Source organism: Pavona decussata, unplaced genomic scaffold (assembly GCF_977016875.1).
Source record: "Pavona decussata unplaced genomic scaffold, jaPavDecu1.1 SCAFFOLD_19, whole genome shotgun sequence".
NCBI classification, from domain to species: domain Eukaryota; kingdom Metazoa; phylum Cnidaria; class Anthozoa; order Scleractinia; family Agariciidae; genus Pavona; species Pavona decussata.
The window spans coordinates 2,226,000-2,244,366 of NW_028145442.1; the positions used below are offsets into that span (position 1 = coordinate 2,226,000).

The 18,367-nt window shown below is 41.8% G+C and overlaps 1 protein-coding gene across 2 annotated transcripts; it reads left to right on the forward strand.

Moving 5' to 3' along the window:
* The first annotated feature begins 52 nt into the window (after positions 1-52).
* Positions 53-18,065, forward strand: LOC146487019 (laminin subunit beta-2-like). 2 transcript variants are annotated; one of them, XM_085091508.1, is made up of 15 exons: positions 53-191; positions 496-1,463; positions 1,991-2,158; positions 2,913-3,086; positions 3,682-3,891; positions 4,276-4,950; positions 5,335-5,481; positions 6,735-6,977; positions 7,627-7,799; positions 10,035-10,425; positions 11,138-11,359; positions 12,373-12,537; positions 12,769-13,547; positions 14,448-14,930; positions 16,334-18,065. In XM_085091508.1, the coding sequence occupies exons 2-15, from the start codon at positions 572-574 to the stop codon at positions 16,820-16,822; spliced, it is 5,211 nt and encodes a 1,736-aa protein (XP_084947634.1). In that variant the 5' UTR covers positions 53-191; positions 496-571; the 3' UTR covers positions 16,823-18,065. The 2 variants fall into 2 exon arrangements, with proteins under 2 accessions (XP_084947634.1, XP_084947626.1); XM_085091500.1 differs by lacking the exon at positions 53-191 and having other exon boundaries at positions 233-1,463.
* Positions 18,066-18,367: the final 302 nt, after the last annotated feature.

Genomic DNA, 18,367 nt, shown 5'->3' on the forward strand with positions numbered 1-18,367 from the left:
ACATTGGTCAGGTGGAAAATTTCAAAAAGCAAGTCAAAACGAATAGTTTGAGGTTAAAAATCGTGGTTTTTACCTGGAAACAAGTTTGCAAAATTTGCAAGAGCTGTCAGCCACCCGTACACGCCAGGAGGTTTGATCTGGGTAGTTTCCAAGTACCTGCAAAAGTAAACCGCAGCGTCAAGCAAATGAAGGTAATGAATGCATATGTCAAAATACTCTGTGGTAACTAATATCCACAGGGGCAAGAGCACTTTCAATTATTCTCGCTTATCCCCGCAAGCTGCTGTAAAAATGTGAATCAACTGTAGCATTTCATGATTTCCTTCGGCTGAAAACTGATTTGGCTTCCTTGTAAATATAAACCGTTATCTAAATGATTCAACGCTTAGCCTGGTTGCCTTTGAATGTATTGAATAGCATGGCCTCGTTACAGAATAGGAAAATTTACAAGCCAATGGTTTTACTATTTATGCATCCTCTGTTGCTTCTCTTCAGTATATCATCAGGGGATGCTACTTGTCAATTCAATGGCTGCTATGCGGATTCCCAGAGGAGGATACCTCGTCCTTGCATGGCCTCACCAACCAACATGGCCTACTTGAGAAACATTTCATCTACGAACACCTGTGGCAAGCCAGCTGCTGGTTTCTGCGAGCTTGGCCCAGGACGTCAATGCTTTGAATGTGATGCAAACAGCACCACTAAGCAACATCCACCAGAGTTTATGGTAAACAATGAATTTGATACTCCGTATGTCCTCAGGGAGGTAACTTGGTGGCAATCTCAAACATGGTGGGAAACAAACTCCCAAGGCCTTTCTACTAACAAGAATCCGTTGAAGGTAAATATAACGCTGTCCTTTGGTAAAAGCTTCCACATATCTGGTGGTATAATAGTGAGATTTTACAATGAAAGACCACTGAAACTATTTCTGGAGAAGTCAAAGGACTATGGGAAAACATGGACAGTTTTGCAATATTTTGCATCTGATTGTGACAAGTCATACAACATGCCTGGAACAGCTCCTGTTATTAAAAGCAGTCCTTTTAATATCACATGCACTGAAGATTTCAGTGGACAGTATCCGCCAAGATATGGAAAAGTCGAGTACAGATTTGATTCAAGGTACGAGCCAGGATGTGGTTACTTTGATCAAGACATGCAGAACTTCATGCTTGCGACAAATGTGCGTGTCAGACTGGAGGAACCATTTACGGATGGCCTTGGAGGCTTATTTCCAACAGAGGAATATCTCAACAGATACTACTATGCCATTTCAGATATTGTGATTACAGGACGGTGCAACTGTAATGGGCATGCTCAGTACTGTACTGGTCCTCGCATGGAGGAAACATGTGAATGTGAACATAATACTGCAGGACGTGATTGTGAAACATGCAAGCTGATGTTTAATAATCGTCCATGGATGCCAGCCAATGCAACCCATGCTAATGAATGCCAAGGTATTGACTGTATAGTTAGTACTGTTTCTTGATTACTATATATTTTTATAGTATCTTTATTTAGTGAACTAACACTTTTGTTAATGTAACTGAATTTAGTCATAGTGTGACCATAAGGATGGTGACCTTTAATATGGAGGTATTTTTGCAGGGAATAGTTTATTTTCATTTGACGGAATTGAGTTTCTGGCTATTGACCTTTTTGGCCAATGAAGTCAGGATGAAGTCAGAGGGGTGGGATTCATGATAAATTGTAATCCATGTGCATATATAGCAGTAACAATTTTTTTTTTTTAATAGTGTAATCCAGTTAACCTGATATAACTGAAAGTAGGGTGAGCAGTCTCTTTCTTTTTCCATTTGATTTGCTTAATTTCTACATTATTATTTTCCACTTTAGCTACAAACCGAGGAAACAAAGGACCATTATGCTTGCAGTATAAACTGAAAACGTTTTTTAAACTTGTTTCAATGTTACCTTGCAATGTAATTGTCTCACTGCTGGTGGCTCTTTTGGTTTAATTTAGAGTGCCAGTGTAATAACCATGGATTGTCCTGTACATACAATCATACCTTGGGTGTTGGTATTTGTACCAGTTGTCAGCATAGCACTGAAGGGCAGCACTGTGAGAAATGTCAGCCAAAGTTTTACAGAAATTCAAGTGTAACAACAGAACATCCAAACACTTGTGCTGGTAAGTCAGTAGAACTACTTAGTCATAAACCCTGCACAGTGGAGAGGAATCTGAATGTGTCACTCTCTGTACCCATTATTCCTGACCCATTACATCCTCGCTGGCTTCCATGTTGCAAAATTAATATAATGACATAATAATAACAACAACAAAAACCTTTATTTCCTCATGGCTAATTAGAAATATTATAAGTTACATTTTTGTTATGTAAAATCCGGTAAAGTGCTTTGAATTATTTTGAAGAAGCGATTGAGGATGGAGGCCAAGTCAACCATCCGATTTTCTAGTTGGCCTCCATATTACATAATGATGTTTTTAAATTAATAACAGGTGAGGAACAGAAAATGAAGAAATTTAAAATAAAAAGAACTAAGGGAATGAGTTGCAAGAACTATATAAAAGAAGAATATGATGTTATTTGTTATGAGTGTAGGATAAAGGTCAGCTATTTTGTGAATTGCTCAGACAAGTTATCTCGTAAGGTTATGCTGCAAAATGTCTTCCCTCTTTCTTCCACCCCTCACACTGATAAAGTTTTATCCCAGTTTCCACCCCCTTCTATCCAAGGTCCCACTCAGCCTTTTTTTCCTGTGTTCTCATACTCCTGGTCCCCCACTTCACTGTGTTTGTAGTTCCTCTGTTCATGTACAGTCAAACTCCTGTTGAGCTTCTGCCCTCTGGGAAATGGCAAGTGACATTGCTTAACAGGAATTAGCTGCTAACCCGGATTCATTATCTACAATTTTCTTTTCAGCATGTAACTGTTTTCCTGATGGTATTACAAATGATGGCTCATGTCTGCAGGAGGCTACACCCACACAGGTAGCTGGACAGTGCCAGTGCAAGAACAATGTGTTTGGACGCCAATGTGATCAGTGCATCCCAGGATACTGGGGATACAGATTAAACCCACCTGGGGAATGTAGAGGTTAGATTTCCCTCTGTGACAAAATAAATTACCCTTCCACAGTATTCCTTAGCTTTTACATTAATTTGTGTAGGTCGTTAAAACCAGGGCAATGTGCTTTCATGAATAAGCTGAGTATATACCCAGAGAGAGTTCTGGTTTAAAATAGGATATCTTTTAGCAGGAATTCTTATTGATCAGTGGTATCAGATAATCTAGAGTCTAAAAGAGCAATTATTTTTAATTAACACTCTGATTATTGAAAAAAAAAAATGGGCATTTGAAAGATATTGTTTTAGTGTGTGTTTGACTGCGATAGTGATAGAGGTTCTGGAAAATGACAAGAGAGAACCCCAATTTTTCCTCTCACTTTTCTCACTCCCCCGTGTGATAACACCCCCAACACAGGAGCTGATAGCCATAGGATGAAACGCTGTACCTCAGAGTGCTTGAAAACTATTAACTGGAAAACAAGCTTGGTGATCCCAATGGCCATTCCTCAATTACAACTAGCATGTGCTTGCTTCAATTTTCAATTCATTTCAAGTTTAGTGTCAGGCGCTTGAAACTCCACTGGTTGGTTTTAAGATGTGGCATTTTTTTTCTGCTTTTTTAGCCTGTGGATGTAATAGCTTTGGTACAGTTAACAACACTGTACAGTGTGAGCAGTATACAGGGGACTGCCCATGCAGGATGAGTGTCCAAGGCAGATACTGTGACGAGTGCAAAGATGGCTTCTACTTTTTCCCAATAAACAAGGGAGATGATTGCATGCCGTGCCCCTGTGATTTAGGCGGGGCTTTTCCTCAGTGCAACAAGTTGTTAGGTAAAGAAGCATTTGTATTTACTTGTTTTAATTATTGTGTTGGCTTGGCTTTTTTATGCCAATAAAATATGAAAACAACAATTTAAGGAGGTTGTTGCTTTTTGTCTCTGCCCTGAGAATGCCTGGCAACAAGCATTTACAAGATGAATTCAGAAATGTTGCATTTAAAAAAAAAAGGTGAAAGAGTAGCTAAGTCTGAGCTTGAAATTCTTCTGAACTGTACTCATTAGGAAAACATTTTCAGACTCTAATCAGAAAATTCACCATAACCATTCACCAGCAGTCCTTGAAAATGTATCTTCTCTTTAAATGCATTACCTTGCAAATCTAGTGTAAAAGTCATACAAGAAGTGTTTAAAGTATGGTGTTTGTTTCATTTCCAAGGATATTGCTCTTGCCGCATTGGTGTTGAAGGTAGTCGCTGTGAAAGATCTCAGCAAGGCCGTTTTTATCCATTCCTGGACTTCATCAAAGTTGAAGCTGAAGACATGAATGGCACGTTTACTGCCTTGACTCCATCTGAGGGTCGCGGAGTGGCCTTTACTGGCACAGGCTATGCCACTTTCCTTCCAGGTCAATATGGTGATATCAGCATAGCTAATATCTTGGCCAGCCATCGGTACCATGCTGTTATCCGATACAGCATCTCTTCAAACTGCTACTTTGGGTCTGCAGCAAAGTTCATTTTGAAGGTTGAAACTGTCAGTTTGAATAAGAGTGTAGAATTCATGTTCTTGTTGGACCAGTTACCAAGAGGTTCTGGGCAAGCATGGAGATCACTCAACACTGTAGAGCTGTTTGCAGGTGAAGTGCACAACTTTACGCTGACTTACAACAGCACAGGTGGTAGCAATAACTGCTCTTTTCTTGTGGACTCACTGGTCTTCATTCCTGCTGTCAACCTTACAAGAGTTTACACAGAGTCTGGAAGAGATGCTCAAAACCAGCTGCAGAGGTGTGTGCAGGCAAAGACATCTCTTTCCCAAGTGCAGTCAGAACCAGCTTTTTGCAGGGCACTGGTGTTTTCTGCCAGTACAGAAGTATATAATGGTACCTTGGGTAAGTTTCTGTTTTCCCTCTTTGTATTTACAGCAAAACCATAAGATAAATTTTTCACTCTTATTGGCATTAATAGAACATTGTTTTGGGAGAGCTAAAAGGGCGTTTACATTGTACCGTTTAAGCATATGATCTAGACGTTTTGGTTGTAAGTCAAATGGATTGTAAAATTTCCAGACGTTCAAGGGTACCTTCAAGAGTACCTCCAAAGGCAAAGGAATGAACTTACGGAAAAATCACAGGCAGGCAAGATTGACCCACAAATATCAGCAACACGACTTGCCAAGGAGAAAAAACATGAATCTTGATCAGCCCCTAGAATACCCCAGCTTACCACACTAGGAAAACTTAACTGTATATCTGTATTGTGTATTCTCTCTACAGCATGTGGCTGTGATCCTGTTGGTACTGTGGCTGGCTCACAGTGTACGGCTTATGGTGGGCAGTGTCCATGTCGCTCTGGTGTGGGAGGACGTACCTGTAGCTCGTGTGATATTGGCTTTTATGGATTCTCTTCTTCTGGATGCAGACGTAAGAACACTGTATTGAAATCAATTTCTATGTGTCAGCTGTGAATGCAAATTATTGAATGCAGCTGTTCTGATTTCTCTAAGAACTTGATATTAGTGTTTCTATCAATTCCCAGAGATTTATCATAAAGATGTTAGGTTGGATTTCCATTAACACTGTTTTTTTTTTCTTGGTTTCTTTCCAACTGCATCTGACTTGCACAACATCGTTCACCCTGGCTCAAATTGTCATAGTGTAAGCCCAGAGCTTCAGACAGCCTATTTTGGACCAAAATATTGCCTATTATTAAAAACTGGATCATTGTATAATGCAATTTCAGGGTTTTGATTGGCCTAGCGGCCATGGTATATGAGCCATTATTATTTATACCATGCCTGAGAAGTAGCGACCATAAATTGTTTTCTGGTTGCTCTTGAAAACGAAATCAGCAAGACCTACCAATATTACTTGATTGTTTTTAATAAAACAATTATTCTACTTGCGCTTGTTGGATATGAGATGATTATAGCCAACTCGGCGCTACGCGCCTCGTTGGCTATCTATCATCTCATATCCAACACGCGCCCGTGGAATAATTGTTAATTATTAATTCAGCCCCATATTGGATATTGCTTCTGAAACATACCCTTTATTTCAAGTCAAAATGGTCAATTCAAAGGCAGGACAGGAAAATTATTTTTGTAACATAATTTCAGATTAAAGAAGCTTAATTAAATTCTTTCCCTTTCCTTTGTTTACGGCTGGGCAGATCTTTACCACTCATATAAGGAAGTAGGTGAAGGTTGGGGGAATGCATTATCATAAGAAATAACATTTGATAAGAATTTGCCTATCTTTCAGCACCTCATTGGGTCTGAAACATGCAAAGCTTTGTGTTCAGAAGATTGTCTCGATTCTTGACACCACCTCCAGGTCCTTTCAACTCAAAATTAAGGAAGCTTTACACATTGGGTGGGAAAAACCTTTGTTCAACAAACAAGTCAATCATGTCAATCTACAACTTCATTTTGATTTCCTTTATTCATATCCATGTTGTTTTTTAGTAATTATTATTCTATACACGTTGTATTTTGTATTACCACCAACTACCGTTTCTATTTGCATTCAAAACTGAAGATGGATGTAAAGTAATCCAAAACATGTATTTCAAACTTAAAACCGTGTGTTCTGATTTGAAGATTATTTCTTGTCTGCTGTTATTCCGTAAATTCGTAAGAAATGTACTTTTTATAACGTCCTTAACTTATTTCTAGGTTGTCAGTGTTCAAGTGCTGGATCTTTGGACTCTGCTTGTCACGTGACTACTGGAGAGTGTCATTGCAAGGAAAATGTTCAAGGCTTTAACTGCGACAGCTGTAAGTCTGGCACGTTTAACTTGGACAGTGCCAATCAACGTGGATGCCAGCACTGTTTTGGTTATGGTCGAGCTATCAGCTGTACATCAGCCAATGGATTTGTAGCATCATCTATTACAAGTCAATTCATCAATGAAACAGGTATCTTGCACTTACCGGCTAGTTAAAACTGATAGCATTTGAAGGGATTCGCGCAAAAGGGGCGTATATCACTTTTTTCAATTGGTGAATTTTTTTCACAGGATGTCCGGCTAATTCTTTACATACGGACTTGTTTTCACCTGTTGTTTTGACATGAAGAATGCTGTTCTGTGATTTTTTCGCTGGTTTTTTGTTTCGTTTTCAAGAAAAACAGGGCCAAAAAAATCGAAAATCAAAATAACCTAATCACTAGACACCTTCCTCTTGATGCTCAAGGAGCACTTCTCCTCTATGTCATAGTTTTAAGGCTGTATAGACGGTTTCAACATTTCACTAACATTTGTTCAACAAAAGTTGAACAGATGTTGGGCAAATGTTGGATGAACGGAGCGTTCATACGGTTTAACGCCATTGAACATTTTTAAGAACGAAGGAAATGTAAATTTGATTCAGCACGCTTTCAATAAACTTTTATCATTTTTTACGCTTTCAACAATGTTGAACGACCTGTTCAAACGCCCCTGACATTTGGTTCAACAACTGTGTTGAACGCATGTTGAAGCAAATGTTGAAACCGTTTTAGCGGGCCTTCAGTAGGTTTAACCAGGAAGCAAGCACACATACGTGACGTTAGTTGTTGTCGTTGCAGTATTTAACTGGACGGTTGTAAACAGCACAGGTAGCCCTGTTCCACACAACATCTCCTCAGTCAATGGACTGGTTGTCACCTCCCCTTCTTCACCATCAATGGTCTACATAGCGGCTCCATCTTTGTTCCTTGGCACACAGTTTAGATCTTATGGCCAACGCCTCCATGTCAAAGTAAGTCGAATTCTCTATTTATGGGAGAGAAAATGAATGAAGATGAAAGTATTTGTATCGAGTGTTGCTATTGAGATAGCAATAAACTCCAGAAGTTACGAAGTGTTTTCTATCCGCTCCGTTAAAAAGTAATCACTTTATTTACCCTTGGGTTTGTGAGGCTGGTTAGACCTCTATCAATAAATGCTAATGCTCCGAGCAATCGAATTGGAATTTGGAAATGTTGGTTGTTGAGGAGAGGGGAAAACCGGAGTTCCCGAGGAAAAACCTCTTCGAGCAAGGACGAGAACCAACAACAAACTCAACCTACATATAACGCCGAGCCGTCCGGGAATCGAACCCGGGCCACATTGGTGTGCTCTCCCATAGAAAGTTTCCATAAGGTAAATTTGTCTTTTGGCCATTCAGGATGCTTGTGGGTTTTTTGTGCATTATTTTATGATGAGGTTTATAAATCTACAATGTCCATAATGCGCCGATCAACTCGAAACTTCAACATCCCCCCCCCAGGGCAAACCCCGGGCATTTGAACTTTTGAAGATTGGATCGTTCAAATTCCCACCCCCTCGGGCCAAAATGGTGTTCAAATGCCCTACCTTATCGTCCGGATTTGTCTGTCAAATGCCCCTCCTAAAGAACAATCGTTGTCGGCTCTATGAGTTACCTACTACAAAAACCACAACTTTAACATTGAAACTAATGATTGGAAATTGAATTTATTCAAAAGTCGGACAATGACAATCAGCAAGTGTAAGCTGACTTCTAACTCCGAAACACGGCAAAGGTTGTTAAAATGAGTTAGCCGGCTACGTAGACTGTTTGAGTGGCAGGGTATTCTGCAGTCTAAGCCAAAGCGGCGGTTTTTCATTCGACGTTTTTTTGTTGCTGTTTTATGGCTATTCTAAAAACCTCTGCAGACACAAATTATATACGTAGAATGTTGTTCAAGTGGCAGGATATTCTGCAATTTAAGCCAAAGCGGTTTTTCATTCGACAGTGTTTATTTCTTTCACTATTCACTGCGGGATAAAGCCGCAGCTTGACTCGTTGTATAAAAATCTACATCGTTTATATACAATCTATAAAAATAATTAATATTTAAGGACTCTCACTTTTAAAGACCTTTTTTTTGTAAGCTTTTTTTGTAATGCTGTATCTCTTCCTTTAAACTCTTCCATCTCATCCAAACACGTGTTTATAGCTGTTAGCGACTTCGGCCCCCTCCTCCCCCCCCCCCCCCAAAAAAAAAAAAGCGATTTGAAACCCGACGCTTCCGGTTCAATTTTCCCCACCCCACCCAGGCAAGGTCAAATTCCCCACCCCCGGGAAGGCCTTACCCGTCAAATTCCCCACTCCCGGGCACAGAAAATAGTCAAATGCCCGGGGTTTGCCCGGGGGGGGGGGGGAATGTTGAAGTTTCGATTTGATCGGCGCATAAACAATTTCTGCTGTCTGCCGAAAGTAGCTATCGTAAAATTCCGAATTGAAGTCCCGTGCTAGCCTCCCACGCAGACGTTCTTAGGGGCTCGTCACGCGTTCCTGCCCCACGAACAGGAACGCGTGACGAACCCCTAAGAACGTCTGCGTGAGAGGCTAGTCCCGTGCCCGCCTCCCAAACAAATTGACCAACTTCCAGTTGGCTTGATAGCTCAGTTGGTAGAGCACTCAGTACACCGATTCCCGTTCGGGGGTTTCTTTTAACAACTGCTCAATTTTGGTACAAACCGACGGTTGGCTTCATGTCTTTTAAGTAAATTTAATAAACCTTCCCTTTTCCACCGACCATCTGAGAGATGGCGATGGAAAACGAAACAGTTATCAGGTTATAGTGATGGCTCAATGCCTGGGTGGTGGTAAGGCGGGTCTCCACTGTACTGAAAACTTGAAATAGTTCATTACAATTATTTTAAATTAGGCTGGAGGAACTTACAGCTGAATTGAAATTTGTGTCTGGGAGAAAACGTGGGCCCCGTTGCAGGGAACAGCTCCTCTAAAATCTGCCCTCTCCAGGGTGAAACCCGTTGAATTCAGATACGCGGGAAAATCAGTGGTCTAACCAATTCAACGGTTGAACATTTGTTCAATTCATCAGTGGAACGGATAGTACAAATTTAAATCGGTCACCAAACGTCGTATACTTCCATCATTGCTGTGCTTTGATACCACTCGCTAAAAAACCACACTTAAATACATCCAGTTTGTGTTAATGAATGACTTTCTGTGTCATTTATCTAGATGGAAATAAGAGACACTGGTAATGGTCAGAATCCACCTGTGGCAAACGGCGATGTCATGCTCGTGAGTGGAGCCAAAGAAGTGGCGTTGAACCTTGTACCCTCACCCTCTCCCAACATCACATCCTATCACGTGATACTCGATGAAACACACGTGGTTGGCAGGTCCGTTACACCGCTAGAATTCCAGTCCATTCTGGCTGATCTGACGTCACTAAAGATTCGTGTTACGTACTACCCTTACCCTCGAGGGAACGTGACATTCAAGGAGATCACCTTAGAAACGGCCGTACGCGGTCTGGGTACACCTGGAGAAGTAACGGTTGGATTTGTGGAAAGCGCGACTTGTCACGTGAACTACACGGGTCTGTCATGTGAACAGTGCGCGCAAGGTAGGTCACTCTTGATTATCTGGGAATGTGTTCATTAGTAAATGAATTGAAAGACTCTGGTTTGGACAATTATGGTCGCGAAGCCTGGCCTCGTACGCACACACTCTTTGGGCTCATGAGGGAGGAGCACGCGCGCGGCGGAAACACTTTTTCGGCTGAAGGCCGAACCCACGAGCGGCGAAGCCGCGAGAAAAAGCTTTTTGCGCGGGTCACTATAACGACCAAAACAAAGACTTGACTGAAACCGGAAACCGTGCATGAAAAGTCTTTAGCACCCAGGGTATGTTTAGGCAAATAACTCGACAAGAAAAATGTGATACTGCATTGTAGTTCTTTTTCACTCTCTAGTCAATGCCCCGCTCAGTTATCTTTCTTCAGGTCGTTTTCTTTGGACCAAGTTTGGCTGTAATCTTTTAATTTACAGTAGTTTTGCTTTAGTTGTTTCTCTTTCAAGGCAAAACAAAATACGACCTTCCTGGAAATAATCTAGAAAAGAGACATTTCTGGGGCGACATGCACCGTTTGCAACGTCTGACATGGTTGGTCGAGGGGACAAAAGAACGAACAACAGAACAATGTTCCCAGCCCTAAAAAACAATGCAGCTGCAGGTTGTAAGGGTCCAATGAACACAGAGCTTTTCAAAGGTGCGGATCTACTGGAATTTCTCACCTGCGAGCTGAAAAACTAGTCTTGTTTTCTTTCTGTTATCAGGATTTACTCGTGAAGTAAATGGCAGCGGTCCCTTTGGTCGCTGTGTTCTATGTTCGTGTAATAACAGGAGTACACAGTGTGATGGAGAGACTGGTGCGTGTACGAATTGTCAAGTGGGTACATACGGTGACCGCTGTCAGCTGTGCACCAATAATGTTCAAGGACCGGAGTGCAATCGCTGTAAACCTGGATACTGGGGGCTGTCAGACAACGGCTGTCGAGGTACGTCTCTGAGCACTTAAGTCTAGCTTCCATCCATACCCCATCTAGACAGGCTGAATTCCGGATCTGGCTAGTCGAGCTAATAAATGGACTTGAAGGTTTGGACTACGAATCTTGACTGACTGGTGACATTAGGACACAGTCGTTAATGTTTCAGTTTGATTTCATGCACTACTCTGGTTTCCACGTTTTATTCCAGATTATCATGATTCTTGTGGCCGTGAAACGCACATCAGTTTTCCGCGGTTTTTACACTCATGACCCATTTCCCTTCGGAGTTGTGTAGTTTTTCCCGTTGAATTAAGTTACATGGAAGAGTTACTTGATATGTTCTCGTCCAATCGCAAACAGCGCGCTTTTTTTCTCGTCCGAATCCAGAGTTATAGGCGATGTTTCCCTCCGGAGCTGTGGAATTTTTTTTCCCTAGGAAGTTACATAGAACAGAGTTACTTTTTATATTCTCGTCGAGTTAAAAACAACAACAACAACAACAACAACAACAACAACAAAAACAGCGTTTGAGAATAAACTTGGTCTGCGGTTAATGGAAAAGCCATTGCCCAGTTTGTCGAGCGGCTTACTTCCCAATGTGGGTTATTTTCGTATTGGTTCAAAGGAATCGTAATTTTGCTTTACGGAGATTTACAACCAGTAGAATGCGCAAAAAGATGGCGGCTGTACATTTACCACGAATACCTTAGCAACCTAACACAACCAAAAGGCCCGGGAGAATGCCATATTTTTCCGAAATTCAACCGTGCATGTGCCAACAACATTGTGTTTGTTATGTTAGAAGCTTTTAGAACTTTTCTATGCGCTTTTTTGAGCGTCTTTACTGTTTTCCTACGCTAAGAATTATGGGTAAATGTGGATTGGTTCTTTCTCTATCGGCGTCTGAAATGTTCTCTACCTCGCTGCATTTTTGTCGTTCCACTTGGAAAGTAACACAAATCTTTCATGTCCGGCTTAGTATGCTGCTCCATTACTGTTTATTGTGTAATTTTGTTCCTTAGCTTGTGACTGTTATACCCTCGGGACTGTTTTCGGTAACGATACCTTGTGTGACCAAGTAACGGGCCAGTGTAACTGTAATGCAACAGCCAACATTGGCGGCAGACGCTGTGATACGTGCAAAGAAAACAGTTGGAATACCTCAATAGGGCTGTTCAGCTGTCAAGGTAAATCCAATCAACAAACTTATCTTCTCATTGCTTGCCACTCAAACCTTTTGTTTCTATCCTTCCTTCTTTCCTTCTCTTTCTTTGTCTTCTCCTCCCTTTCCTTTCCCGCTCCGTGTACAGTCCAAGATCTTTGCGTTACGCCGTTCTGTTGTCTCTTATTTCCATCAGGTTTGTTTAATTTCACCATCCTGCTTAACCTCCTTTTGATTTTTATATTTCCCATTGCAGATTGTCCTCCCTGTTATTCCTCCATTCAGGAAGACGTGAATTTGTTGCGCGCCAAGATCCCGCCCCTACAGGTTCAACTTTCCACCCTCGCAAACCACCCCGCAATGCTCCACAACCACACATTTGTTGAACGCCTGCGCGAGCTTGCAGCCGAGGTCAGCGTATTAACGCAAACAATCAATCCCGCCCGGGAGGTAGAGAGGAACTCGACATCTCAATGGCTGCGTTTTACTATGGCTGTGAACGATCTGAGTGCGAGGTTAAACGAAACTATGGCAACCGCGATGAATGAAACGCTTCACTATACTGGCATTGTGGAAGCTAAAAGGAGGGAGGCTGAGGCGACCATGACGCAGATAAATGACGTCATCACTGAGTCGTCACGCTTGTTGGGCACTCCAATGAGTCTGGAACTAGAGCAGACGGAAGTCTTATCCAGCTCACTCGCACAAATAAGGGGACAAGTGGTGAATCTTACACATAGTATCAAGCAGGAAGAGAATCGCACTGTTCTCGCTAATGGGACCATTCACGAACGTGTGGAGTACGCGGTGGAGACTGCAAACAAGGCTACTGCAAAGGCGCAAAATGCTACCGATACTCAGGCTCAACTAGCTGCTTTGTTGCGGGTGCTGCACGAGAACGCGTCTGCAGTGAAGGTTCTTGGAGAGCAGACTGTGGCGATGGTGTCTGATAAGCTTGCGATAGCAAACAGAGCGCATAATCACAGCTTAGAGAAGTTAAATGAGGCTAGTCAGGCAAACCCGGATAGAAGCGGCGTAAGTTTAATATCTAGACAAGTCTTACTAAAATAATGACTAAGAGACTGGTCAGAAATAAACAGGGGGGGGGGGGGGGAGGGGGTGGAGATTTAAAATTGAGCGATGAAAATGATTTGACCCTCCCTAGTGATGGGAATGAAATTTCCTGATCCTCCCCTTGGGCTTGGCCTAAAATATCATGACCCCCCCCCCCCCCCCTCCTTTCCCAGGTAATACCTCCAATACTGCTTTTACACTTGCGTGAGTTTTTTTTTTTTTTTTTTTTTTTTTTTGAAGGCCAAGAAGGCTAAAAAAAAAACCCCAAGATTGGAGGGTAACTGTAAGTTACTATAAAGCCCTAACGGTGATGAGCATCAAATTTCTCCTTGTACTGGATATCAATCCTTAATCAACCCCTGAGGTCACGAGCATTAAGAATATGATCACCCAAGGTGAATTTTCTTGATATTTTTTATAACTTCTCCCTAGTACTTTTATAAGAAAAGTATGGGGACAATATAGGAGAATTTGTTCTTTGATATTAGGGCGTTAAAGGTTTAAACGGAAAATAAGACACGAGTGACAAAAGTTAATACCCTGGTGCCTTTATTTCGCGACGTTTATAAGTGGCAAAAATCTTGGTTAATTGCCCAGTAAAACGGTCGCCAGATGAGATGGCAGAAAAAGGAGCTTAAGAAAAAAGAATAAACGGTAGAACAGGATACATTACCGTCTCAAACGTAATTTTTGTCATGACGAATTTTTGTCCTGGCAAGCAGGTGACCGAATTTAAGTGCGAGGGTCCATGGAAAGATTAAACAAAAACATCGCCATCTTGCGTATACATTCACTTTTGCGACGGGTTTTACCGTTTCATTATTCGTATTTGCTAAGAATAGTTCTTCTGTTTGTGTTAAGGCTTTGCAAGACTTGAAGAGGGAAACAGACAATGCGAGGAATCTGACCTCGCAATACCGCAGTCAAGTTAGCGGTTTATACCAATCCAGTACTGCTGTGATTGTCCAGGTCAACGCGGCCCTTGAAAGATCAGTAGTCCTGGGTAACGAAGTGCGAGCTGTATTCACCAATGGTACACAAGTCCATCAGGAATCTCAGGCCGCACTAACTGCTGCCCGCGATGCTGTATCAAGGGCTAACCACGTTTACGGAAATGCGCAAAGAATGCTGCATGTCGCGCGCGATTTTGAAACTGAATCTCGTCGGGCCCAGGCTTCTGCCAACAAGTCTCTGTTGAACATTCCTTGGATTCAGAACACCACATACGAGATTATGAAGGAAGTAGCTAAGATGAACGAGTCGTCTGCAAGCACGCTTGTTACTGCTACTGAGGCCTTGGTATTTGGAAGCAAGGTTCAGAATCGTTCTGAGTCCGAGCAACAGGTATGCTTTCTTGTAAATATATCTTTCTTTTTGTTATTTAGCTTTGCAATGTGAAAACAAGTCACGAAGATACAAGGCGAAACACTACAGCTAAAGGCTGGTTTATACGTACGACGCAAGCATAAGCACAAGAAACCAACGTGTAAACCGAGGCGACGCAAGCATAAGAAAAGGAAATCGTTCCTTTTTTTTTTTTTTTGTGCTTGCGCTTATGTTTGCGTTGTTGCGTCGCCCGTGTAAACCGGGATAACACAAGCATAAGCACAAGAGAAGAACAAGCAGAAACATTTCCTCGTCGCTGAATATCTCCTCGGCTTTCGCCATCTTGGATTTAAAATTTTGGCGCCAAACTTTTAATTCACTGCGCCTGCGTATGTCACCTTGCACCTATGCTTATTTATGCTTATCGTACGTGGAAACCAGCAATACTACGGAAAGACTGGCACGAGTCAGGGATTATGGGATCGTTTGGGTAGACAGATGGGAATATTGCGCCGATGAATAAGTACATTTCTCTTTAGTCAGTTGCATAGGAAATACTCTGACTTTAAGGTGAAACTATTTAACAAGAGCTGCTATCAGAATAAATGCCGAAAAATGCACTTATTCGTCGGCCCGTCTACCCAAACGATCCCACAATCCCTTACTCGTACCAGTCTTTTCACAGATTCTGGAGTAGGGAATTCCCCTATCCTCTCCTGGTCACTGCTCCAGTAACTTGACGGAAAAAGCACTTATGCTTGCGTCGGACATGGTAACAGGAAATAACACCGGTGAATGGAAGGAAAGAAGAAGTAATTCTGATGCTATTTTGAAGGAATTTTTAAAGAAAACAAGGGTTATGAGTACTTGTAGCTCAGAAAATCGTGCACTAGAAGTTGCAAGTTGTTGAGCTCATTTTTAAATTTTGAAGCCTTAATTGGTTAAAAACGTCGTTACCCGGAAAACTGTTTCACTTACATTTAAGCGATATAACTTAAATTATACAGGAGGCTTTCAGTCAGTCAGTAAAACAAATAGATTCCACTATCTATAAGCTAATCAGTTTACCTTTAAATGCCTAAAAACTTGTTTTGGGCAACTGATCATATACATGCTAATCGGTGTATTGTCCTTGAATTTGCGCTTGCGTTATTGAGTAATAAACTCTTATGCTTACATCGCCAGTGAAAATCTGGCTTTACCGTATAGAGCACATTTCTAAAGCTTAACTGCTGTATATAACTATTCGTCTTAATTGAATGCACGCTTTTTTCCTCCACTTATAAACATAAGCTCAGATTTCAATGGCACTGTATAATGTTAGCCCAAAATGCCACATTTAGTTGCACTTAGCTTCTGGAATAACCACTTCCCTATACCGGCTAGATCATTGATCGATGATTACTCTATGCCTTACAAAGGTTGTGGAGAGAGCTCTTCGCCTTGCTAACCAGTTACGGAACGAAACGTCTGGGACGAACGCGGAGATAAATCGCACTGTGGAAAACTTCATAGCGAGAGAAATAGAACCCGTACAGAAACTCTGCCAAAACCTGTCTTCTATGGCTTCCAACGTCTCAAACAATAGTGATACTCTTCTGAGGCGAGCTGCTCAAGCAAACACTACTGCTCAGCGGCTACGCGCTCTGATCAGGCGCTTGCTCAAAGAAACCTCAGACTTGCCTCGAGTCAATGTCGATAGTCTGCCTACTCTCCGGGAACAGGTGAATTCAGCTAGACGGCAATTTGAAGCGTTGCAGCTCGGCCCACAGCTTGTGGAGTTAAGGAGGGGAATTCAACTACAGAAGGAAAAGTTGGCTTTGTATAATGCCCGGATTCGCCAACTGCGGTCCGATATTGATGAAAAGAAGAACTTACTGAGGTCGTTGCCTTCTGCAAACCCTTGTTAATAGAAGTGATTCACTTATCTTCAGCTATTACGAGCTAGTAACATATACAAGACCAAGCATGAGCCTGAAATTTGTTTAAGCAAACCTTTTTCGATCAATATATAGCGAGATAAAGCAGCCACCATCTTGTCCCAACTCCACACACTGAACTCTTATACTGAACAGGCTAGAGATAAAAGCCACAAAGGCACTATAAGAGTGACATGGAAGACAAGAGGTTTAAAGAGGCATTGATTTATGTATTTCTTGCAAAGCCTTTGCTATTTTTCCAAGGGTAAATGACTTGTATGAACAGAAATCCTGGGCGGCTGATGAAGGTGGTCGAGTATTCATTGCAGAGCTAACGTTCCTTTTTACCACTGTGGCGGAATATTGGTGTTTTTGTGATCACAGCTAATTTTCTTTCCACTAAATAAATTTTTAAGTCATATGACCAAAATTGAAAGAAACAACCAATAGTGGGGTATTCTCAAAATCAGTTCATATTAAGGACTGCAAAGAGTGTTCAAGCGCCTCATAATCATAAGAGTAGGACCTCTCTCCTCCGCAGAGGCCTTTTTCTTTCGCGCTCGAGCGGAGACAAATCAAGCAGAGTATTAACATAGGGATAACCTCCTTACTTCCCTTTCAAGATGTCCTTTTCTTTGTAACTTAGGTTTGTATCTTGATTAAACTATGTATGTCTATGTCTGATGAGGAGCGCGGGGGTCGAGCCGACACAAATAAGGGACTGGAGAGAGTGAAATATCGAGGAACGCGGGGGACTGCGAGCCTCTGCGGAGGAGAGGGAGAGTAGGGCCGTTATGTTAAACACAAACTGTGATAAACGTACGCTGTCTAAAGATTATTGCATTTCTCTTACGCAGCACTACGTTATTTGATTCCGTTAGTGAGAAGAATCTTTCAGTGACCGTTCACTTGTGGTCTGCTACAATCCTTGTCAAAGTTCTTCGGTCATTTACAGAAGTTTATACTTAAGTCCTTGACTTTAAGCAGGCAGTTTCCATTTGAATCCTTTTAATCAATTTTGTCCTGGATTGCAATCAGCGTTGCCGTAGCTGACAAGTCTAAGCATGTTCCACTGTTCGAACAATCCAACCAGTAAGTTAAGCCCGCGAAGTTTCTTGAACTTATTTAGTTTATGTGATAATTTATTTTAAGTTATGCAACTTTGTAAGTTTGCTTCTTAGTGTTAATAAAAGCTTCAGATTTTCCCCGCTTGGGGAAATTGCCACTGAAGAAACGATGCCTTGTATATCTCCCATTTCGCATCCCAAACACCTGTTTCAGTTTTGACGCCGCTCACTGTGCGTCAAGATTACGGTAAAAATAACCGCGTGAAATCACACTTGCTTTCCCGCATGCGCGAACATGTCTCCATTGAGGACTCCAGCCTTCTAGAAATCAGAATTTTTACAACTCCCCTTCCAATGGTATACTAAATGATTATATATTTTCCCTAACGTTTCTACTGGGCCGGTTTCTCTAGCGATTCGCTGGTACCCAACTATACACTGGGGCCCAGTTGCTCGAAGCATGGTTAGC